At 39.1% G+C, this 26,623-nt stretch overlaps 1 protein-coding gene across 1 annotated transcript; it reads left to right on the top strand.

The window, feature by feature from the left end:
* Positions 1-427: 427 nt before the first annotated feature.
* On the top strand, positions 428-24,937 carry RLBP1 (retinaldehyde binding protein 1). Its single transcript, XM_075273238.1, has 8 exons — positions 428-648; positions 6,273-6,312; positions 8,355-8,483; positions 9,316-9,520; positions 22,154-22,332; positions 22,626-22,784; positions 23,642-23,752; positions 24,318-24,937. Exons 2-8 carry the CDS (start codon positions 6,301-6,303, stop codon positions 24,474-24,476), a joined length of 954 nt encoding a protein of 317 aa, XP_075129339.1. The 5' UTR covers positions 428-648; positions 6,273-6,300; the 3' UTR covers positions 24,477-24,937.
* Positions 24,938-26,623: the final 1,686 nt, after the last annotated feature.

Genomic DNA, 26,623 nt, shown 5'->3' with positions numbered 1-26,623 from the left:
TAACAACCACAAAAGTGTAAGTAAAACCCTGTGAAAATGGATGAATATGACCAACACAATTCCTATACAGTTGCAGTTAGAGGTCCGGAATACCTGATTTTTGCAGTATGATGTATATACTCTGATAAGTGTGTGGTTGTTATTTCATTATTTGGTTGCTACTTTCTGTCTTGTAGTTATATTGGATTTTGTACCATGTTTCAATGATCAGTTTTGCTGTAAACAATGTGGCATATGAACTATTTTCACACACTTTTATAGACTGGCACCATTAACACATTCTTTGCCAGACAAGCTGGAAACACAGTTCAATAACTGCATTATTAAAGGATACTCGGGATCAGGAATCCAGGGGAGCAGCCAAAGGGTTATTGTTCCAAGCCCCACTCAAGCAGTTAGTTTTCTCCTCATTTTGTGTAACATCTAATGGCATCTCCTGAATGTTCTCGCTGAGTTAATTAATAAGCCTGACTGAGTAATGCCTTGTGACGCCTAATCCCAACCCGATGACTATAGAAGCTTTGGGCTGGCGTCCTCTGGGCATAAACATTGTGATTACGACCCATGCATCGAAACCGGAGTTAGAAATTGTGAACTTTTCAACATATCTAACACTGACTTACTGTGCTGTTTTACAACTGTTCAACGGTGAGTATGATGTATTTACTCTGGTAAGTGGATGGTTGTTATTTTATTACGTGGTTATCTGGTTCCAGACTTGCACACTATCAGAGATCATAATGGTACAGGGTAGAACAGGAAACAGATGCTTTTCTGCTTGAAGATAATGTGCTTATCAGCGGGGTCATAGGGAAACATAAGTGTATTGCTCTTTCTATATCACTTTGACTTCAGACATTGCCTTTTATATGGTTTATTCATAACTTCTATAGCTTTGATGTGGATGATATGTTTAATTATATCTTTGGTATCATATTTGTAAGAGAAATGTAGTGTGTTCACAACTTTGTCCAGGTCACAATTGGATATGTAAAGTCCTATGTATGTGAAGAGTATAATTCTAGCAGTGGAGTCCTATATTTGTCAAGAGTATAGTTCTAGAAGTGGAGTCCTATGTATGTGAAGAGTATAGTCCTAGAAGTGGAGTCCTATGTATATGAAGAGTATAGTCCTAGAAGTGGAGTCCTATGTATGTGAAGAGTATAGTCCTAGAAGTGGAGTCCTATGTATGTGAAGAGTATAGTCTTAGAAGTGGAGTCCTATGTATGTGAAGAGTATAGTCCTAGAAGTGGAGTCCTATGTATAAGAAGAGTATAGTCCTAGAAGTGGAGTCCTATGTATGTGAAGAGTATAATCTTATGAGTAGAGTCCTATGTATGTAGAGAGTATAGTCCTAGTAATGGAATCCTATGTATGTGAAGACTATAGTCCTAGAAATGGAGTCCTATGTATATTAAGAGTATAGCCCTGAAAGTGGAGTCCTATGTATGTGAAGAGTATAGTCCTAGAAGTGGATTCCTATGTATGTGAAGAGAATAGCCCTAGCAATGGAATTCTATGTATGTGAAGAGTATAGTCTTATGAGTAGAGTCCTATGTATGTGAAGAGAATAGTCCTAGAAGTGGAGTCATGTGTATGTGATGAGAATAGTCCTAGAAGTGGAGTCCTATGTATATGAAGATTATTGTCCTAGAAGTGGAGTCCTATGTATGTGAAGAGTATAGTCTTAGAAGTGGAGTCCTATGTATGTGAAGAGTATAGTCCTAGAAGTGGAGTCCTATGTATAAGAAGAGTATAGTCCTAGAAGTGGAGTCCTATGTATGTGAAGAGTATAATCTTATGAGTAGAGTCCTATGTATGTAGAGAGTATAGTCCTAGTAATGGAATCCTATGTATGTGAAGACTATAGTCCTAGAAGTGGAGTCCTATGTATATTAAGAGTATAGCCCTGAAAGTGGAGTCCTATGTATGTGAAGAGTATAGTCCTAGAAGTGGATTCCTATGTATGTGAAGAGAATAGCCCTAGCAATGGAATTCTATGTATGTGAAGAGTATAGTCTTATGAGTAGAGTCCTATGTATGTGAAGAGAATAGTCCTAGAAGTGGAGTCATGTGTATGTGAAGAGAATAGTCCTAGAAGTGGAGTCCTATGTATATGAAGAGTATAGTCCTAGAAGTGGAGTCCTATGTATGTGAAGAGTATAGTCTTATGAGTTGAGTCCTATGTATGTGAAGAGAATAGTCCTAGAAGTGTAGTCCTATGTATGTGACGAGTATGGTCCTAGAAGTAGAGTCCTATGTATGTGAAGAGAATAGCCCTAGTAGTGTAGTCCTGTGAATGTGAAAAGAATAGTCCTACTAGTGGAGTCCTATTGATGGGATGCGCATAGTCCTAGCAGTGGAGTTCTATGTATGTGAAGAGTATATTCCTAGCAGTGTAGTCCTATGTATGTGAAGAGCATAGTCCTAAGTTGGAGTCCTATATATGTGAAGAGTATAGTCCTAGAAGTGGAGTCCTATATATGTGAAGAGTATAGTCCTAGAAGTGGAGTCCTATATATGTGAAGAGTATAGTCCTAGAAGTGGAGTCCTATATATGTGAAGCGTATAGTCCTAGAAGTGGAGTCCTATATATGTGAAGAGTATAGTCCTAGAAGTGGAGTCCTATATATGTGAAGAGTATAGTCCTAGCAATGGAGTCTTATGTATGTGAAGAGAATAATGAAGTCCAAACAACACTGAAGTCCTAAGAGTAGAGTCCTTAAGTTATATTCTATGAGTAGAGTGCTATGTGTGTGAAGAGTATAGTTCTATGGATGTGAAAAATATAATACTGTCCTAACAATGAAGTCCTTTATAAGTGAAGAGGATAATAAAGTCCAAACACTAGAGTCCTATGTATTTGAAAATTATAGTCTTATGAGTGGAGTCCTAAATATATATTAAGAGTATATTCAAGTCAAAATATTAGAATCCTCAATTAAAGTCCTAAAAGTGGAGTCCTATGTATGTGAACAGTATAGTCTTATGACTGGAGTCCTAAATATGTGAAGGGTATAATAATAATATATAATAATAAATTTTATTTATATAGCGCCAACATATTCCGCAGCGCTGTACAATTTGTAGGGTTCAGATACAGACAGATACAAAACAAAGAACGTCATTTCACACAATGGGACTGAGGGCCCTGCTCACAAGAGCTTACAATCTATGAGGTAGAGAGGATGACACAAGAGGTAGGAGGGGCGGCATTGCTTATACAGTGTTCAGACAATTTTGTAATAGAGGTTGCAGCCATTACACAAACAAAGCTTTATGGGCCGTCACTAGTAGTGTCCTTTAACATGTGGATAGAGCATGGACAAATATGTTAGGCTGAAAAGGCATCAAGAAGGGTTTGCATTAGGAATTGTGATAGGCCTGTCTGAAAAAATGCGTCATTAGTTTGCGTTTGAAACTGTAGAAATAGGGAGTTAATCTGATTGTCCGGGATAGAGCATTCCAGAGAAGTGGTGCAGCTCGGGAGAAGTCTTGTATACGAGCGTGGGAGGTTCTGATAATAGAGGATATAAGTGTTAGGTCATTGAGTGAGCGGAGAACACGGGTTGGGCGGTAGACAGAGATGAGGGAGGAAATGTAGGGAGGTGCGGCATTATGGAGAGCCTTGTGGATGAGGGTGATAACTTTATATTTTATTCTATATTGAATAGGCAGCCAATGTAGCGACTGGCACAGACCAGAGGCATCGCTGTAGCGTCTAGCCTGGTAGATGAGCCTGGCCGCTGCATTCAGAATAGATTGTAGAGGGGAGAGTTTAGTGAGGGGAAGACCGATTAGTAAGGAGTTACAGTAGTCAAGGCGAGAATGAATCAGAGAGACAATAAGTGTCTTTAGTGTATCTCTGGTAAGGAAAGGACGTATTCTGGAGATATTTTTGAGGTGGAGGTGACATGAACGTGCGAGTGATTCAATATGAGGGGTGAAGGAAAGGTCTGCGTCAAACATGACCCCAAGGCAGCGGACATCCTGCCTAGGAGTTATAGTAAGGCCTGAGACTGCAATGGATATATCAGGGACAGATCTATTAGATGGTGGAAACAGTAGTAGTTCAGTCTTAGAGAGATTTAGTTTCAGGTAAAGCGAGGACATGATATTAGAGACAGAAGAGAGACAGTCACTGGTGTTCTGTATGAGTGCAGGGGTGATGTCACGGGAAGATGTGTATAATTGGGTGTCGTCAGCATAAAGAGGGTACCTGAAGCCAAATCTGGCGATGGTTTGTCCAATGGGGGCTGTGTAGAGAGAAAAGAGCAGGGGGCCTAGGACCGAGCCCTGAGGAACCCCAACAGCAAGGGAAAGAGGGGAGGAAACAGAGTAATAAATAATAAAGTCCAAATGGTACAGTCCTGAAGTAATATCCTAAGAGTAGACTTCTATGTATATGAAGAGTATAGTTCTATGAGTGGAGTCATATATATGTGAAGAGTATGGTGTTTTATTACTATGATGAGTGGTCAGATTATGTAGTCGGAGCTTATTCTTCTCTATGTCTGCATACAGCGTATTAAAAATGAATATACCTATATAAATGTATTGTGTTTGGTTGACATAGACTGTATAGGATATACCAGAATAGTCACATTTAATCCCACCTGTTATGAGACAGATGGATGTCAAAGACATCTAATATATGCCTGTAAAGGATGATCTCAGAGGTCTGATGGGACCAATACAACACCCTTGCATTTTGGAGACACAAACCAGGTTCACTTATTGGAAGCCTTTTAGTATGTCTCATGTATTTTATTGAAAAATAGAGCAGTTGCCAGCACTAGTAAAAGGAGAATGGGGAATGTGGCCATCTTAAATTAATAGGGAAGGTCATCACTTTAATAGAGGTGACTTTTAAATGTTATTTTGGTACCTGTTCCCTTGTTATATTGGTTGATATAGGATCTTTGATGCTTTGCCTTTTTCCACCTTTTGTAAATTTTACTAACTTCCATTAAGAATGTTTGACATTCTGACCCGTGTATACGTTTGTGGTTTTTCTATAAATATGTTAGCACAGATAGAGTGGAAAGAACCAATACATCTTTCCATCTGACATACCTAACGTTCTCTTTGTGTTCTTAGTAATAGAGTATATCATGGAAGTCAGATTTGCATATTCTTCTCATGTAGAGTATATTGGTGAGTTATTAAGGAATGATTGATTGATTGATTGATTGAATGAATGAATAAAACCTATATTATACTTTTCAGGTGTAATGCGAGTCACCCAGGGTCCGCTAGCTAAAGCAGTGGCTGAACAGTGACAACTGATGGTCTGTGCCAGAAATATAATGAGGAGTTGTCACTTCTCTACTAATCTGATACAACTAGACCAGGGTACAACAAGTCTAAACATGGAGTTATTTTCACAATACTCATTACACAGCTATATATTCGTTTAGACAGCCATCTCTGCCAGTTTCCCTATATACATGCATTCTCAGCTCAGCCAAGGATGAATATTGCACTGAATGGGATGAAAGTCACTACTATCCCCTGCCCAATTCTTATCTCCCCCAACATCTGCTTTTGATGAGAGTTGGGAGGACCCCATACATATTACATGGTCAGCCGGTCCCTCTGTAACAAGCAGGTTTGGACAATATACAGGTACACCAACTGCCATATATTCACATTCGGTTGACAGCTTATTGAACAGGCAGGTTGTCACCCCAATCCTCCATATGCATTCATGGCCGAACACCATATGTGTACTGTATGGGTCACAGAGGAAACCATTGCCAGACTGTTTTGAAAGTAACTTATCTACTCAGGAACAAAAGGATCAGGCAGAGGAAATCCAACTGCCCAATCCTTGTCTCCTACTGACATCTGCTGTTGAGGAAGTCAAAAGGCCCGAAGCGACAGGTTCAGCTGACTATTATGTAATATGTATGGCCAGTGTTACAACATCATGGTACATATAGAACTAAAGTTTAACCCTAATTTACACATGTAGGCTGATATATAAATGCTGACTTTATGAAATATATTGGAGGTTGTAAACCTACAAATTCTACAATATCGCATCAAACACACCGCCCAATAAGTTACTATTGTGTGTTAACATTAGCACGTGCTATGGCTTCCAGCCTTGAAGCAAAATAATGAGATTTAGCTTATACTTGTAGTTCCACAAGACCCACAGATTTTCATCCTTTAATAAAGTTTGTCGAAAAATTATTGAATGAAGATAGATAAACGATGAATCACTGGTTTCTACCTGATTTTTCACACTTTAATTATTTCCCCAGCTTCTTGCGTGGACATAGAAGAAGTGAAATGTCAGAAATTGTAAGTATCACCTCGGGCTTTGTCACTTGGGCCTGAGTTGTTTTACTATTTGTAACTAATATCTGTGGTGCGGTATAAAAAAAAAAAAAAAACTTCCCATTTCTGCTGAGGTATTGGTCTTTATGGTTAGGCGTTCATATGGTGAATATATTTCCAGCTGGCCATAGATCTCTACTACAAATAGAAAGCAATTCACAGCCAGCCAAGGGAAGAGGAGCATTGTAGGGGGACTGGGGCTCATGATCACACATGTGTTTCTTAGCTTAATAGGTTTGGTCACTGTAACATAACTTTACCAAATGTGCTAGAAACAGAGCAATAAACCACATACTTATACAGAGAGAGAGATATATTCGAGTCCATATCTCCTGCTGTGCAGCACGCACCCCCATGGTTACAGTTCCTTCTCCTGTGCTCTGGTCATGGCTTCTGGTGGAGCAGCATGTCACCTAGTAGTCAGTGACCTATATTGAATAATTTTGCACATGCAAAGGAGACACATGGACAGTGTTATTCAATGGAGCCAATGCTGGATGGATCTCGTCACATCCCCTCCATCAGTCTTACCATTGGTCCGCTAGGGTCAATGATTCTACCCACCCTCCATCTTTATCGGACCAGCACAGGTGTAACTACTGGGGTAGCAGTGGTAGCAGCTGCTACAGGTCCCAGGACATTAGGGGGCCTGTCGGGTCCCTGATGTGTTTTTTTTTTCATTTTTTTAATAGACTGCTACCTACTGGAATAACCCTAGCAGGTAACAGGCCTTATTTACTTACTAATCCTCCCTCCTGCTCACGGCCACCTACACTTCTCCTTTGCGGATGCAGCTATAAACAGGACCAGGGATCAGTAAGGGGGGCCCCATGTCAAATGTTCACCTTGGGGCCCCGCCATTCCAAGTTACACTACTGAGGACCAGTTATTTTATTTGTAACACTCCTATCAGAAATAGCCCCTAAATGCTTGAGTCTTTTGATGGACCTTTGGTTGCCATTATTGTGATTCAGAGCCTGGGACCAATGGAGGATCCTCTAGTACTCTAGTGGGCCAGTCCAACCTTGTCCTCCATCAACAGCTATATACCTGTAGCTATATTGGTTATGGCATAGAGAAGACAGGGTACAAGGCTGCAATAAACAAAGAGGTGGGAACATTGGATCTCTAATAAATATATATATTAGTAAGTAGTTTATTGTGCTGCTTTTCAGCAGATTTACAAAAGCTATATTTATGTGGCTAAACCTTTTATGGATCACACTACAAACCACTCCATATTCTAGAGAGCATGAATGGTCTTTATGCTGAAGAATACTGACAATACAAAGATGTTAGGTAAAATACAATCAAGAGACATCCAAAATAAACCAAACATGTCAATACAGGAGAGCAAAAATCAGACTAGGGCTCCTGTATTGGTGCTAGTGTATGAACCAACACACATCAGTCTTGGGACAGAAGATCCCGATATGGATCCCTCATCCTCTTTTCCAAACCTTTGGAAAAGTAGATCCCTCAAGATCATATTGAGAAGATATGGGAGCAATTTGTGCTATATCTCATGTACTGTATATGTACATCAGCAGAATGGATCGCTCAGTGTTATTTACACCCTTAAAAAAATAGCTGTATAAAGGCCTGGGCCACATGGGCAGTAACTACAGGGAGTTAGTTGCTGAAAATTTGCCAAAATTTTCAAATTGACCCGTAGCAACACAGTGGATGAGATTAAAACCCGCATGCCAAATATTCCTGCAGGGCTCACCCCTGGCTTTCATCCTTTGCAATTCAAAGCTTGAATGCTGCAGAAGACACACACACACCCCTTCCCCCACCACCAAAATAAAAAATTGGTGAACCACAGCAAGAATCAGCATTTATTGGGTAGCTTATAGAGGGCCCCAGCCTATAATGTATAAAATATCAATTTTAAAAACTTTTTAAAGTATATTTTTTCATTTGAAGCTAAAATAAAGCTTGTTATACAATTGGTCATGTTACTTCATGTTCGATCAGCCCTAATACGTCTTTTTTGTTTTTAGACAGGAACATATCGTATTGTGTCAGAAGAGGAACAGTCACTCCGTGCAAAGCTAGAGCGTCTGACCACCAAGGACCATGGACCCGTGTTTGGTAAATGTGACAAACTGCCAGAACACACCGTGCAGAAGGTGATTATCAAATATTATATTATAAAGGGAATTTCTATACATCCATATCTATAACTTTCACTGTAAGAGAAGGGGGGTTCTTTTCAGAAACAGCGCCATGTCTGGCCATGGGTAGTGTCTGGTATTGCAGCTGAAGAAAAGGTTAGACAGCCAATAACCAGCTTTGTTCTGTGTTCTCAATAAAGCTGTTTTTTTCAATATGAAGACTGAAATGAAAGTATATAATATGGATATTACCATCTCACCCCTACCAAGCACTTTTATGGGATCTCCAAAAACAGCTGAGCCTCACTCCCATAGAAGTGAACAGAGATTGGCATACTTGTGCATCACCGCTTAGGGGATGTTCCCATTTGCGCCTGTGTCCACCCTGTGTCATTCCGCCGGGTTTCTGTCCTCAGTCCTAGAGAATTAGGACAGGGGACGACTTCCCGGTGGTCAGTTTTAAAACCCATTCATTTGAACAGATTTTAAAAGCAAACCGCCAGTGTCTGCCTGCAGCCTCTCTGTGGGGAAACCATTTTTTTTGGTCGGACATGCAGGACTTTGTGTCCAATCAAAAAATACGGTTTCCCCGTGGAGAGGCTGCAGGCAGACACTGGCGGTTTGCTTTTAAAATCTGTTCAAATGAATGGGTTTTAAAACTGACCACCGGGAAGCCGTCCCCTGTCCTAATTCTCTAGGACTGAGGACAGAAACCCGGCGGAATGACACAGGGTGGACACAGGCACAAGTGTGAATGCCCCCTTACCGGGACAGGGGTCCTCCTTTCTTTAGACAGATGTGGGTCCCATAGGTTGTATAATATTTTGATTTTCTTCCACATTTTTAGGCTAAAGATGAGTTAAATGAGACAGATGAGAAACGAGAATTAGCTGTGAAGGAGCTCCGAGACCTAGTGCGGGAGAAAGCGAGCACCGGCGATGAGCTTTGCAAAACAGTCGCAGAGAAGGTGGCCGGGGTGGATGATGGATTTTTTCTGCGTTTCATTCGAGCTCGAAAATATGAAGTAAATCGTGCCTATGACCTTCTGAAAGGTAAGGGGATTGCGGTATCTAGATTTTGGCATTTTGGTAACTCAAAATTGGTTCTATTTAGTTGTAATCTGGTCCTTTGGAGAAAAAAAATGTGTCAAAATTGTTCTCAGCTCTGAGTGAACTATTGTAACTAACTATATATTATAGCAAACTCTGGCTCTAATAATGGATTGTTATCCCACCTCTGCTGCTTCTGCACCTTCCATTGACTTTAAAGAGTAATTAAACTTTAATCTTTTTTCATTACTCCATAAGACTTGTAAATATAGAAAACATAGTTCATGGAAGAAAGCAACCTGTTTCTTCATTTGTTTGTCTTCTTCCATTATTAAATCTAAATCTGTGCAATAGAAGTCTATGAAGGAGGAAAAGGAAAGCTCCTCAAAGCAAAGAGACATCTTCTCTGTAGGCTTCTTTCAAAACACATCAGGGAAATACTATCCAGCTTTCTCCTGAAAGAAAAGATTTATTTAATTCTGTACACAGCCTAATATCACTTGCTATCTCCTTCTCCTATTCCTTTCTCTCCTCTCTATAGATGTTATTGTAAACACTGTTAATCTGCTTTACTGTAGTATAGAGTATGAATGAAAACCACTCAGATATAAGAAGTAATAGTTAGACACTGGCTCTTTTCTTTAGGAAAGTATATTGAAAGTAAGTTCTCTGATGCTTTTATAGAAATGTCTTCTGAAATGCGTGGCCTCTACTCCATTCAACCTTCATCTTTATGTTTTGGCCATTGGATTTGTCACCTGGTGGAAAAGGGGTCAGAAACAGATCCCTGTTCTCCTGAAAAATAAAGGTCTCACAGATGGGACCCACACCAGTCATGGAACATAAATATGGTGTAAAAAAACCATTCCTCCCAAACCAATTGTTTAGGAAGAGAGATGAGCGAGTAGTATTCGATCGACTATCTCCCCTGCATAGTTATTGGTGTAAAAAAGCGCCAGGGAAGGTGGGAGGGGCATTGAATTTTGACTGCGTTTACCACGTGGTATGCGACCAATTACACCAATAAGTATGCAGGGGAGGTATTTGATCGAATACTACTCGCTCATCTCTACTTAGGAACCTTTAGTAGTAACAGAAAAATATCCAGGAGGCCTCAAACTGACAAAGCAATGCAGAGAAAATCATCCTTTTATAGATATGCAAATCAGCCTACAAGTGCACTGGGGGCGGACCCAATTTCCTGATTTGTCTACATACAGCTGAATTTACTCTGGCTCTCCTTTGGAATCACTGCCACCAATCCCCTTTAGACATGATTGATTTTTTCCCTTCTGCCAGCATCACAGCTGTCTGTATGCAAATCTGGCAAATTAGGTCCGCCCTCAGTGCACTTACAGGATAATTTATATCCATAAGAAGGTGATTATCTCTGTATTTGTTCATCAATTTGTGGCCCTATTTTTGGGAGGTATTTTAGACCTGACAGTCTCGCTAGTTCACACGTAAAAACCTCCTGGCTTATTTTGGTCCTGAAAAAAAACGCTTCCTAATTAGGAAGCTTTTTTTTGACATTGCCAAGCTTTTTTTGGAGCTTTTTTTTGTAAAAACCGCTTCCAAAAAAAGCCAGGCTGTTTTCCCCTCCCATAAAGTGAATGAGCTGAAAAAACCGCTAGCGTTTTTTTTCCGCACGGTTTTTTGCAAAAAACCGCGTCGCTTAAACCGCGTGGTTTTTGCCTCCCATTCACTTCTATTGCTTTCTTCAGGCGGAAAACGCCTGAAGAAAGGTCATGTCGCTTCTTTTTTCTGCTAGCTGAAAAATAACTAGCAGAAAAAAAAAGCTAGCGGAAAAAATAGCTAGCGGAAAAAAAAGCTAGCTGTTCACATAGGGCTCCATTGTAAAGGGGCTGATTTTGAAGCGAAATCCGCTGTCAAAAAACTCCCCTTTGCCCACGTGTGAACTAGCCCTTAGTTGAATAGCTCGGAGCTGGTATGATAATTATGCTATAAGGGAGCCTTCACATGGAGTATACACTCCGCTCATTCTGAACGTAAAAGTCGTTCAGAATGAGCGCATAAAAAACAGCTCCCATTGACTTCAATAAGTGCTGACATACGCACCTTTCACATTCAAAGCAATAGGGAAAAAAGCCTCCCATTGATTTCAATGGGGACCGCTCGTATTTTACGTATTATCGTACGACTTTTACTTTCAGAATGAGCGGAGCGTGAAGGCTCCCTATCCACTGAAAACTTCATGTATAAATCAATGCCCGTGTATATGTATAGAAGCTGAAGGTTGGTTTATAGACGTGAAGTTGGTCCAGGTCTTCATACTTTTATACATGTGATGGAGGAAGCTCTATAAAAAGTAGTGATAGAATAATATCTAGTTATACTGCTATCCATAATATGTGGCAAAAATCTGCCTATCTATAGAGTATATATTAAATAATAATAATAATAATAATAATAATAATAATAATAATAATAATAATATATCCTGTGATTAGGAAATGGATATATATACAGTTCTACCATAATATATTACTTTCATGATGGTCAATCTAACTTTCCATTTTAGCAGTTTAGGTCTAATATACTTAGACTTCACAACAAAATCAATGATGAAATAAAATAAACTGTTTTCTAAAAATGAAATAAACTGAACCAGAAGTTTTAAGCTCAATGAAATATTCAATTCTTGCAAATTTCTGCTTTTTCCTAATGTAGCGATATGTCCAGTAGGTGGCGCTAACGCAATAGACTTATAAGCATTAGCCAAACTGATGTGAAAAAGGGTTTTATAGCTAGCTATTTTTTTTAAATAAAATTAGATCTCGGTTTCCAGGACTATTCGTCTCAGCTTTGTGTACTAATGTATCAGCTGACAACTGGAGGTAGTATTATATATTGATAACTGTGGAGGTATAACACGACTATTGTTATATATGTGTGGTCATGACCTTTGTAGAGTAATATGCTTCACCTCGGGCATGTGATGGTCACCGTACAGACATTTTAAGACTTAGCGGGTGAAACAGATTACCAGGCTTGTGATCAGACTTTACATTATTAACTATTTTTGATGTAAATGGCACGCATATCCATGTATCTAGGGCATAACTGTAAGTTGCGGAAGTCGCAATGGGTCCCAAAAACTGTGGGGTGCATCTTCAGAAAACCAAATGTCGGCAACAAGCCTAAAAAGCATTTATACAGATTGCGGGCATAGCTATTAGGTCTAGCTGCAGTATACATATATGATATGATACTAAATCTGTAACATACACATTAACCATACACACAGCCAAGCTGCTGTATCTAAGCTGCAATTTCAGAGAAGCTGTCCTATAGACACATTGTATAAATTGAGGGGAGGGGGGAAATATATTAATCATGTAAATCACTCATTATTCCACCCCCAATACATCTAGTATTGAGCTGCAAAAAAACGCCATAAACAAGTTGGGATTTGGGTAAAACAGTATCACTGTAATATCATATAAGGGTATTCAGCTATGAAATTACATTACTATTGGTTGTTGCTGATAAGTTGCAGATATTTGGAGCCCAAAGGTATCTGTACATGATAAGTAGACCCTAGTATTATAGATAGCACATGGTAAGTGGGGGCTCCGCTGCAGGATTCACATTGGGGCCCAGGGGCTTAAGTTCTATCTCTGAAATGTATGTTGCTTAATGTAAGTGCTGAAGTCATGAATTCATGAACCGTTCAGTTAATTGTTACAACTATGAATAATTTATTTCTGGTAGCCCTATGGCACTGACATATCCGCAGGATTACAGCATCTACATATCTACAACTACAAACTCCAATACCGTGTATGGCCACCATTCCTAGATTTCCGTTTTCCATATTTTCATATTTTGTGCTTGTTTTAAATACTAGTAAATATATTTATTACATCATATGAAGGAGATGTTAGCAATAAGAACTGCAATGATGAATAGTCTGACAAAATCAAAGCACTTATAGTTACTGAAGGCTCTGTTCATATCTGCAATGGAGTCTGTCACAGTGTCCATGTGAAAATCAATGGAGGAAAAATTCCTGCATAGAGTATTTTTTTCCTCCCCATTTTAAGTTTTAAAACGACAGACACCTGAGGACCCCCATTATAGTCAATGGTTTATATCGGACTCTGCATGTAACTGTTTTTAGGTTTATTTGTGGTCCGTCTATCCATTGTTCTGGTTCTTTGCCAGACCAGAACAATAGTTAGGCTGCGCAAGGCATGTTTCCATGGGTGACTTACAAAATATTGTCTTATGATGCATAATCCATAACATGTATGATTTCCACCCAATCTGATGTGATCACATCCAATTCTCATAGGTCAGTATCATATGTGACAGTTATAGGGAATAGGATATGTTTTAAAATACAAACATTTTTGGAATTTTTTTCCAAAATCTTCTAAATAATTGTCTGACATTTTTTGGATTACTTTCTGTAGCATCACTCTGCTGGAGGCTCTGTTACAGATTAGTTAGTGTAGAAGGTCTCCTTCTGGGATTTTGGAAGTGACCTGATCTCTGGCTGTTCATGACCTCCTGTATCAGTTACTATTCTGTGGCCACCTACAGAGCTCTGCCTCATTACATGTACACAACACAGGCTGAAATGTGGCCAAAATGATGCAAATTGCCCTATAAACAATTACAGCTAGTAACACAATCCCATGGATGATCCCTAAATTGTGCAACAAGAGGTAAATGATAGTTGTATTTATCACCTGGAATGCATAACACAGATTTACTACTGAGCGGAGCACAAGGCGGTGGAGACCATATGGTACCGTCATATTGTCATTACATTGGATGTTTTGTTATTTTGGAGAGTTGGTTTAGCCTATCTGATCATTGGTGCACTGTATATCTTTACATAGTAAAATCTGTAGTTCGTTCAGCTTTAGCTTTAGGATCACACCTTGATAATTTTTTATGTTTAAGGTTTAGTATCTTGTGAAATTGTTGCTTTGAACTGTGATTTATATAAATGGTTTCCAGAGGAGCCCTGTGAGGGAAGTCAATGAATGTCATAGAAATGAGTTATATTTACTGGTGTTCTGTTAGTTTGTTAATATTGAATACATATGTGTACAACCAGTATCATATGAATGAAGACGAGAGAAACCCTAAGCTGAAATCAATATGGAGTGGACCCCTCAGATACAGTATCCAAACAGTTTCATAAACATTGACCCATGTCCCCAGTAATGTCCAGGATTGGGCTCTTTAAGGGCCCCATAGCATCAACATGGTCTATATCTGTGGTATGTATGATTTTGATTTCTATTTAGGTTATTATACTTATAATATCACCTTTTTAGTAGGTCAATGCTGTTTACTATGCTTGGTAATAGTACTTGTCATCTATTGCATGTATTAACAAAGCACCAACATACTCTGCAGCACTTTACAGAGATGTCAGCGCTTACTATCCCCATTGGAGTTCACTATCTAAACTACAAACCAATACATAACATACAAACTCCATGTAGATGTTGCCCTTGGCTGCAAGTGTTAACCAATGAGCCACTGTTTACCAGGTTCTTGAGGACCACATCTTGGGACCATTCAGTGCCACCAGGACCTATTATTGCTATGTTGTCCTGTTTTTAACTTGTTGAGTTCAGACTCAATCCGTGTTCTAGTAAGCATGCTGGATGAGGTTCTTCATGGAGGTTTTTCTCTCCATGTCTGTACCTGATATATAGAGTATCAGGAAGCTTTTTGTTACATAGAGGTAGCCTAATCACTTTATCCTTGGAGGACTCTTGTTGTTTGCCAGAGTTAATACGTAGCTGTTGTCAGTTTCTTGAAGCTTATAACATGTGACGTATAGGATACCTAAGAGGCAGCTTTCTGAGAAGGAAGGGATATGTAGCTTGCAAATCAAGGATGTTTGTTAAGATCCCAGCAGGGTCTATGATGGGGAAAGAACACTCTGTGTGGGAGAGGAAGCCAGGAATACTTTGACAATGATTTCCACACATGGAAAATTTTTGTAAACTTTATCTAGTTCATTTAAAGTATTACAACTCTCTACCATACACAAATGAAAGTGGAGAAGCCTGGAGATCCATCATACCATTGTGGAACCTACTTATCCAAAATATAGACATATCAGGTATCTGTATATACACTAGTCATTGGTCTATGGGGTATACAGGAGAGACTACTGAGACCTAGTTAGCGGCTGCAGCTCTCCAGTGTATACTGCATAAGAAAAGCTTTAGGATTTAACCTCTGATTTATACATATCTATAATATTAGACCCATAGAGGTGATTGGGGAGGGGGGAAGGTATACATCGTATGACTTAGACAGATTCCATACAGAGAGATGCAGAGGTTTCTCCAGTAAAAAGCATTGTGTCCACTAGAGCACCATACATGTACACATGCAGCCCCAGGATTATGATGCCTCACTCTAAGGGTAAGTCCACACAAAGTTTTTTGGTCAGGATTTTGAGGCCGTATCCGCCTCATAATCCTGACAAAAAAGACGGCTCCCATTGAAATCAATGAGAGCCGGTCAGTTCTTTTTTCCGGGAGCCAGTTTGTTCCAGCTCCTGGAAAAAGAAGCGAGATGCTCATTTTTTCAAGCCGATTTGCCTCACGTGAAATTCACGGTTGTGTGTACAAGCCCATAGAAAAGAATGGGTCAGTGTGTTATTCATGAAATACACGGACAGCACACTGACCCACACCATGGTCGTCTGCATCCGGCCTTAGAGTCCTATTACATATATATTGTCTAATGTTAATTGTGTAACTTGGCGCACCTTTGCATCAGCCTGTGCAGCCTATTTCAAAAATTCTACTAGATCTATTCCTGATGGATTGGTGGTTAAGCAACTGAGTATCTATAATAATAATAATATAATGTTTGTGTTTTTTTTATTTTGTGTGCATTTGTTAGGTTTTATGTGTATTTTTATTTATTAATGGGGTTGTATGATTGCTGCATTATAGATATAATCTGTGTCGTGTGTCATGCGTTTTGTTTTGTAAATTGGAGCTGTGTAATTTCTATAAAGTATTCTATTCTATTCTCCATGAAATTGTATTGAACAACAGCACATCTCTGTATATACTAGCTGACAACCTTGCATATTACAAGTTTGAGAATTACATTGGGCAATTATTAAGGACAAGTGTTCCTATGAATGTTCCTATGAGCGTTACCAGGAATGCTTGTTCCCAATTCTAGGCATGATAAATGGCAGTGTAATGGATCCTTACAGGGGTTATCTGGTTTCTACAATTGATGGCTTATCCTCAGGTTAGGCCTTCAATATTAGGGTAAGTTCACACAGGGTTTTTTGGACCGGAACCTGAGGTGGAGGCTGCCTCAGGTTCCGGTCCAAAATACAGGTAGCTGCGACTAGTTGCCAATGCAGTGCACTGGCATTCAGTCGCGCACTCCCCCCGAATTAGGCCCAATGAATGGGCCTAGTCGGAAGTGTCTTCAGGCTGAATCAAGAGGCGAATTGGCCTGAAGAATGAGCATTTCACTTCTTTTTCTGGAAGCCAAAACAAACCGGCTCCCAAAAAAAAACACCTGAGCGGCTCCCATTGATTTCAATGAGACCCATCTTTTTGGTCAGGATTTTGAAGTGGATACGGCCTCAACTCAAACTCTGTGTGAACTTACCATTAGGCCGGAGCCCCACAGGCTGGTAACGGACTGTTGCGATTTTGAAAATCACAGCATGTCAATTATATCTATGGAAACGCCGGCGTATGTCCCCGTAGATATAATTGTAACAGAAAGTCTGTGGATGAAAACTGTGGTTGTTCCCGCAGTGCTTTAGCGCTGCGTTTCCGGCCCATGGGGCCGGATCTGTAGGAGTCTGACAAACAGGACTACCGTAGATATCCAGAACCACAGGTAACGTGGGAGAGCCAAACCAGTGGCGAGTGTAGGAACTGCAGCACTGCCATATTTTAGTCTGTGATCTGAATATTCATTCCTTTATTTAAACTGAACCTTACACAGAAGGAAATCATATTATTTTTTATTTGCTATTCCTTCTACTTATTGCAAATCCTTCTATTTGTTGCTGTCCTTTATCTTAAAACAGCCAATATTTATTACTTATCATATATACTTGGTGGTGTATTGTATGTTATAAGCTAAGAATAGAATCTCAGAATAGTGAGAACATTTTATGACTTTCTAACAGACAGTACAATTTGGAATGTGTCCATCTTACCAAAAGTAATAGCCAGCACCTCTTTGTTTCACATCTGATTTTCCCATAGCATGACTTCATTAATCCTTCCTCACTGTATTTCCCTGTGTAGTATACTAAAGTACTGTGGATGTCCGGATATATGATTGGAGTTCCTCATAATGAATATTACAATAATGCAATATTATACAATAATGTCATAATATCACAGTAATATACAATAATCTAACAATATTCCAATAATGTAATATGGCTCTAGATATAATACACAATGCTTGATATACATACAACATACATATACCAATATGCAACAATTACTTTATTAGTAGAAACAAAGAAAGAATATTAATGGAATCCTTGAAGTTGAACGTTTGATGGTTGGGACCATTAACATAATAATTTTCTGAATTGCTTCCTTTCAAAGGTTAAACTTTTTCGAAAAACTTTCTTAGCGTCGGATGCCCAAAGGAGCTGTTATTATGAGCAGAACTTATGAACTAGACATAATAAAACAGAAACACAAGCAGCTACGGGAATGAATATAAAGCCTTACTGTACAAGTGGCAGCAAAAGACACAGTGACTTTGTAGAGAGTGCGAGCCCAGGGCCTTAGGGAGGGGAACAATCTCCCCTTTAGAGACCAAGGAACTGAGAGCTTCCCTTACTAACCAAACACGCAGCAAAAAGGAGACATTTACCATCCTGTGACCGCCTTCACTGGGATTTCCTCGTTCAGAAATCATTTCCTCTGTTCATTGATCACTATTAACCCTTCCCATACACAGTAAAGCCTTGCTAGAAATGGTTCAGGTAGTTAGGGGTCTAAGGGTATTTTTTCGCCTAGGACATATAGTAATTCTTACCAATACAGAAGCCATTCTGTTGTAAAGTTACGTACCTTAATGACTTTGGGGTTTTCACCTTGAAAGGTGATTTATTTATTTTTTAGTGTCCCTGAAATATTTTTCTATCCTTTTTTCCGTACACTTTGGACTTTTTCATTATTTCAGCTGACGCTAGGTTCACACTAGTGTTCAGGATTCCATTCTTCGGGTCCGTTTGGGGACCTGAAAAACAAAAACCTAATTTGCTTAAAAAGTGGTTACTTGCGGAAACCTGCAGACCCCATAGACAGTCAAAGTGCTAAGGATCTCCATCTTTGCTGCCTGCTGATGTGACCCAATATGTAAAACTAGAAGTTTACAGCAAATACTAGTGAGTCTCCTAGCACTGGTCATACACACTGACCTAAATGCATATGCAGTAGCCAGACCACACAGAGACTATTAAATTTATTATAGGATGAAACAAAGACAACAAGTAAGGGAGTGTGCGGGAGAGGCTTTTTCTAGTTGAAATGGTATACATGGGATTTGCAGACAACGGCCCTTGAAAAATTGCAGACATAACTTGAGGGGGTGCAGAGGGTACAGTCACACTGGGGCCCAGGAGCCTTAGGGGGCCCATAAGCACTGACATCAGTATTGAGATTGCAGCTTCCATCTGGCACATAAGCCAAGGAGACCACAGATTACCCTAACCACACTAAGGTTGGTTAAACGCCTTAGCATCCGTAACCATCACTATCAAGAATTCGCTGTAGGGATGAAGTAGGCGGCCCCAGACAGAAGAGTGCACTGAGCCCACAAGACTAGTACAGAGGCCGTGTGGAAGCAAAAGCAGGGAAGGTCGGGATAGAATAGACAAATGGTTGGTGACTATGGATAAGCAATGTATCAGCAGGGTTAGTCATATTCTGAATGAATGAATGAATGAATGAATGAATGAATGAATAAGTGCCTAGCACCCATGGAAATTTTTTGCATCATGTTTAGTATTTTCGTTTATTTTCCATTTATTATTTTACAGTTTACCATATTTACTTACTATATTATTCACAGGGAACACTTGATCTCTGTGTTCTCGTTTGTCTCCATAAACAGATCACTCATTACAGTAATCTAATAGTAAAAGCTCATTAGATTACTGTTACTAGTGATTAGCAAGACATGAAGGGATGATGCAGATTGTGTCTTCCTTACTTGTCTCTAAACTCCCTTTGCCCAGGAATCCCAATGACATCATTAAAGCACTTCCGATCACACCATCCATTCATACTGGGATGCAAAACAACCAGTTGGACCCTCAAGATCAGCAAGTTACCCCCATCCTGGGGGGCCATTTGTTATGACTAGAATACAACTCATCAGGCAAATAACAAACCCTCGGATGATTATATCGTTATATAACAAAAAGTTATGATTTTTCAAATGCAGGGATTAAAAGAAAAAGAACGAAAAAAGGGCCAAAATAGGACACATTCTTGAGGGATTAACAAATGTGATTTTATCATGAGACGACTATGGTAGAGCCATATACACAATGAATTTAGCAGGGCAATCTCTGGTCTCTGGATGTAAATTCAGTTTGCTATTAGAAAACTGTCTTGCTTTCACTTAAATACAATAAAAGAATCTTCTTCTCTGATAAGATCAGAATCTTAGCAACAGAATTCTATAGTTAGCACCAAAGTGATACATTACATCAGTATCGGCGATTTAATTCCCCGTGCAAATGTTTGTTGGTTTATATAACCGTTCATGTAAGTATAGTATTTATAGACTGATTTATTTTGCATTGCATTTAAAAAATATTAAATATTATAAATAAACTATGGAAAAAACCATGTGAGAGCATAATAAAGCAGAAGGGGGGCACAGTATGGCACCGTATAACAAGGTCTATTTAAGGAATTTTCATGCCACACAAATATATTTTAGATATAGCTCTATGTTTTTAGCTTTCAACATCTTAGAATTGGGCAAACTGTTTACATGGGTTGATGTTTGATAGGAATGTTCAAGATGGAGAGATTTTTTAATCTGAGAGTCCTTACTAACAGGGCATGCAGAGTCTGTGCTCACATCCAAGATCAAGAGTCTTGAGGGGCCCATAAGGTGTCTCTTCCCAATATATGGCGCCAAGTAATATAAACAATACATTATAGTTGGGGCGCTGGGTACAGAGTTTGTATGGGGGATCAGGATCTTCATGATACACCTCTGCTTACCGCTATGGACCACCGTGCTAAATAATTATCTTTTTTTCTAATGACATAAAGTTCTTCACTTGTAATGTAATTATAGTTAACTAAGATTTTATTTCCCTGGTCCTATGTATTTGTTCATTGATGATACGAAAAAATCCAAATGGAAAAACCAATGGTTGTCTCCTAAGTCCCTACATATACAAATGAATATAATATCTAGTATCAACCAAGATTATGGCTTTCATGCATATACAGAATGAAGCGCTGAATGAAGTATTATTGCCAGTTTATAGAGTTATTAAAGCATCTCAGTCTGTATAACTACTGTACTGATATAAGAAACAAATATTGAAAATAAATGGACAGATAAAACATTAAGCTTAGATTTCTACCATTATAAATGATTCACAACATTGACCATAAGTATTATCCACTATCAGCACATAAATACGCCTGTGATGTAGTTCTTGGGTGTAGCATATGTTACAATATACAGTGTAAGACGTACAGAAGAAGGAATTAATAGGTTGTAGGAATTTCACACAGTAAGAGCATGAATGACATACAGGGCTTGTTCACATACATATCAAGGCATATGTCAGCAGATCTACTTAGAGTCAGTCTGGAATAATATGTAGATACATGTAGCTTTGTTATGTACTTATACAGCTGTCAGCTTGGTGCGAATCTTTACCATTCCTCTATACTAAATAGAATGTGGTTTTGTGTCTGAAATGGTCGCTGAAACAAATCCCACATTGAAGGAGTCATGGGACATGGAGCAGAATGAGACATGAAGTAGCCCGTGTACTGACAGACACCCACAGATGAGTCACATGTTGACAAGCGTCATGCAACCATATCACAGACCACCTTGTACAAACCTAGACTGTAAACATAAGAGTATGAGATCGCTGCTGAAATAAGACAAGTTCACAAGTTCAGCTTTTCTTAGATCAATAATACATTTAGTGTCATTTAGTGCCACTTAATGTAAAATGCTGTGTTTTTGTAATGTGGGGCTTCAGTCTTATACAGTTCTTGGATTGAATGTTCCAGTACTGTATTGACCATATATATGCATATAAGTAAGATCATTCCAGTTACTTTGTTATTACACAATAATAACACTTCTACATAGGCTTGTATATGTAACTGTGTGTATATATATATATATATATATATATATATATATATACATATATATATACACACACACAACTATAAACACTAATTTGAAACAGTTGATACTGCTGACTATACTGACTATGCAATGTTAGACAATGGAAATCCAGGTAAACAGATAATCCATCTTTTTTTTATTGCTGAATTTGTAGGTATCCTGTCCTTGTCTTTTTAAGCAAAGCCTTTTATGACGTTTTATCCGCAATCTTTCCGCCAGGCTATGTAAATTTCCGCCAGCAATACCCTGAGCTATTTGAAAACCTGACCCCAGAGGCTGTGAGGAGCACCATAGAGGCCGGATACCCTGGGATATTAACCAGCAGAGACAAGAATGGCAGAGTGATTCTACTTTTTAATATTGAGAACTGGGACTACGAGGAGATCACATTTGATGAGGTTTGTGGTTCTGTTTATTTTTATGTGTAAATGGTTGATAAAATCTAATTTTATATTTCAGGTGCTGTCACTGAAGTGGAATGAAACTTTTCCTTTTCTGGAATATTCGAGGAATTAAAAAAAATTGTGGGGCTTCCATGTATTTCCAGGCTATTGAGTCAAGCAGAAGAGGCCACTCAAATGAAATTGAGCAGAGGGTGTTGTCCTTCTTGCCATTGCCATGTTGTAGGCTATAAGGCCATGTCATGCCCATGTCATTGTGGTATAGTAAAGCTACTAACATACTGTTTCAGATCCTCCGTGCGTATTGCATTATACTGGAGCATCTTCTACAGAATGAGGAGACCCAGATCAATGGCTTCTGCATTATAGAGAACTTTAAAGGATTCACAATGCAACAGGCATCTGGCATTAAACCTTATGAACTGAAAAAGATGGTGGACATGTTACAGGTAAAATTAATACAGCATATGTTATAAAGAGCAATCCATCATGTTGTTGTTGTTCTTTTGCCAAAATAGGAATATGATATTGAATTGTGAAAGCAGTGGTAGTTTCAGAAGTTTTTGTTCTCATCAGTGCTTATGGGAACCACTAGTCTACTGTGACCCTGATTTGTGACCACCAAGAATAATAGGAAATATACAGTAGTAGTAGTAAAAACCTTTAAGTATAGAGCTGTCGTGGATCACGGTATGTTGGGAGTATTTATTTGCACGTAGTATACCCCTATTTATTAGATATTGTATGGCACCCTTATATGGACACTATATAGGATATTTTGTCTATCTGTCCCTCACACTGTGTACTGCTCTGCATTGTGTAGATCTAGAGTTGGAATAACTACCATGTAAAACAACGTTCACACTACCGTTGGATTCCATTATGAAGGTGTCCATTGAAAAAAAAAAAAAAAAAAAAAAGGATACCTATCATAACAGACATTAACGGACGCTAAGGCCCCATTCCCATGGAGTAACGCGTCGCTCATTTAGACACGTAAACACGTGGGTGCTGGCTTATGCACGCTACACATTGAAATCAATGGGAGGCTTTATAACCCATTGATTTCAATGTGTTGCACGCGTAAGCCGGGACACACATTGAAATCAATGGGATCTGTTTCGAAGCACCTCGCTCTGACACGTGTTTATGTGTCTAAATGGGCGGCGCGTTACTCCGTGGGAACGGGGCCTAAGACTTGGAATGTGCAGTTGAGTGACATATATAATAGATAGCACAGTCACTTTCCTGTGTAATGCACGTGTTTGGGAAGAGTTGGACGATTTTTCTTTGCTTTTACCTTCAGGACTCTTTTCCAGCGAGATTTAAGGCTGTTCACTTCATACATCAGCCCTGGTACTTCACCACCACTTACAATGTGGTAAAGCCTTTTCTAAAGAGCAAACTACTGGAAAGGGTGAGTTCTGCATCATACAGATTCAATATCTTTATCATAGTTGTTAAAGTTGAAAAAGACATGGATACATCAGCGCCAACCAAAAATATGTGACCCAGAAAGAAATATGTAATGGTGATCCAGAAGAAAGCAAAAACATGTATGAGGCATTTTCCAATTGCATCTTATTAGAGGGAAAATGTATTCTCAACTCCAAATATGGCAGAATAACACCTTGGAGAAATGTCCCATCTCCAGAAATCTGATAATCATAGCTTGTATTAGTATATACTACCACCCCAATAAACTCTAATAACTGCTGTTACAGTAGAGAATCCACTGCCATCAACCCTATACAGTTGTATTATGTTGACGGCATAGTCTTTGTGTTGCTGACCAGTAAGTACCTCATTGCCTGCATAGATAATATGATCAGCCAATAAAAGGAGTTGGGGGATCTTTACATAGCCCATTTATTGGGTCGTTGTACAAAATGGTTAATAGGGCTTCAATCCTCCCAATTGTTTTTTCTCCGGTAGTTGTAACATTAAATAGAATTTATTTTTTAATGTGACATTTTTACCAGGTTTTTGTACACGGGGAGGACCTTGAAAGTTTCTATAAGGAAATCGATGCTGACATCCTGCCAGCTGACTTCGCAGGAAACTTGCCAAAATACGATGGACGAATAATCGCAGAGAAGCTTTTTGGGCCAAGAAATGAATCTGAAGACACAGCTCTTTAGAGACCGCTTTGCAATTTACCATATGTATCTAAATGTTAGTACAAATGCTGAAAATCTGCTAGGTCTGTTAGTGATAATAAACCTTCAAATAAACACTATAAAGCCTCAATACACAGGTATCTATGAAATGATCATATGCATCTATACATTATATATATTACACGTCCCTGATGATACATTTTAAGAGATGTTAGAGTTTGCACAGGCACCAGGAGCTCATAATAGAGACGTGTAGTATTTCATCAATGAACATTTATGTCTTATCCATGCAATATGCCAGAAATGTCTGACACGAGAATTGGCTAATACAATGAAAGCTCATAAATATTCTGGAGTCATTAAGAACAGATCAGCAGTGGAAATCCATGAGCTTTGTGCCCCACATGATGGCTAGAATGTCATTGCCACTTAAAGGCACACGGCCTCTTTGGCTTCTAACTTAGATGTTTTCAATCCCATTTCATGAAGATTGAGGGTAAGTTCACACAGGGTTTTTCGGTCAGGATTTGGTCATTGGACCTAATCAAGAGCAGAGCGCACCAGCATTCAGTTGTGGCTACCAGTATTTTGGATCCAAAATACCCCATGTGAACTTAGCCTGAGCGTGCTGCGGAAAAAATCTGCTAGAGGAAAAATCAGCTTTTGACTCCCACTGAAATGAATGGAGGCACCAAATGCCTCCATGTAAACATACCCTTAGTTGTATTTTGTGCCATGATACTGACCAGGAATATAGCTGAGGGAAGTCAGCCATGATTGTTGGGTGCTAAGGAGGGTGCCAACATGCCATACTGCCTTGGAAGGGTACTTAGTCAAAGGACTAGGGCAGAAACCTACATTGCTGCATTGTTGCCCTGGAAGAAGAAAAGCCTAGCTATGACTGTGATTCTGACAATTATTGTGTGTGACATATATATATATATATATATATATATATATATATATATATATATATATGCTCCAGCTGTCTTCATATCAAAGTGTTATGGGTGTGTTCATGGCACTTCTGAGACAGTAGATGAATCACTTGACTTTGTGCAATGTCCGGCGCTTTAAGGGACAGATTTGCAGAGATTCACCATTCATCTGTTTCACATAAAATAATCTAAAGAAGAGACGTAGCAGCTGTGACACATAATGGTTTCAATCTCATGGCATAGCTTGTAATCTTAATGCCATCCGTATTGTATCAGATAGCAGATTCTGGTTCTTATTTAGAACAGGGGTGTAGTTAGTAGTGACGGTAAATCCTGAGTGTTTCAGAAGATGGATGGCAGTATTTTTACTAGATGAATCCAGCCATTCAGACGGTTGTTCTGCAGTTTACATAGATGGGTGCTTACATCAGCCTTTATTACATGTATGTGTCAGATATGTATGATCATTAACCTTGCCCTGATGATGTCATCCAGTGCTGTAATTCTAACTCAACAATTAGCTGTATAGTGAGGGCCACAATGAGGAGAATAGACATGATTTTCCATAGAATCTGAACTATGTTTTGTATGGGCTCAGTCTTTAAATAAAGTCTTTCAAGTACTCTATGTATTGGCTTTTGTCTGTTTTTTTTTCCTAGAAGTCTGTGCAATGATGTGGACAGTCCTATACATAACAAAACAACGGGTGACCTAAGGCGTTGGATTGTTAAATATTACACAGATACGCTCACACTTTAGGCCCGGTACACATCTGCATTGGGTATTCCGTTCGGGAAGGGTTAGCTAAGTGCCCTCAGATGGATAATATTTTGCATACTTTTTGAAAAGTGACAAAGACCGCACAGAAACCCCACTTATTTTGGATTATTGAAAGGGATTTTCTAGGATAAAAATGTGTATGACCAATCCTCATGATAGGTCACTAATATAAGGGATCTGACAACTGCCACCCTCATTGATCAGCTGTTCTCAGTAGCTGATACACAGAGAATGGAGTAGTAAGCAGAGATCTGTGTTCTCAGTGTAGGGTCAGAACTGAGTACCTGAAGCTTAGAGTGGGATCTGACCTGCAGTACTTAGTTTGGCCACTGCACAGAGAACAGCACCGTCTACTTCCTGCTCTATTGGGTGTGTCAGACCCCAATGATCTGGTACTGATGACTATAAAATTATGAACAGCAAGTAAATGTATTGTCATGTTATTTGATG

This window comes from Leptodactylus fuscus, chromosome 5 (genome assembly GCF_031893055.1).
Source record: "Leptodactylus fuscus isolate aLepFus1 chromosome 5, aLepFus1.hap2, whole genome shotgun sequence".
Lineage (NCBI taxonomy): Eukaryota > Metazoa > Chordata > Amphibia > Anura > Leptodactylidae > Leptodactylus > Leptodactylus fuscus.
This window is presented reverse-complemented; position numbering and strand designations above follow the sequence as displayed.

What these genes read in the sequence shown, in the direction of transcription:
- RLBP1 (XM_075273238.1), top strand. An exon ending in AGATGGTGGACATGTTACAG is followed by an intron (nt 22,785 to 23,641) that starts GTAAAATTAATA and finishes TTTTACCTTCAG; the next exon opens with GACTCTTTTCCAGCGAGATT. An exon ending in AGAGCAAACTACTGGAAAGG is followed by an intron (nt 23,753 to 24,317) that starts GTGAGTTCTGCA and finishes CATTTTTACCAG; the next exon opens with GTTTTTGTACACGGGGAGGA.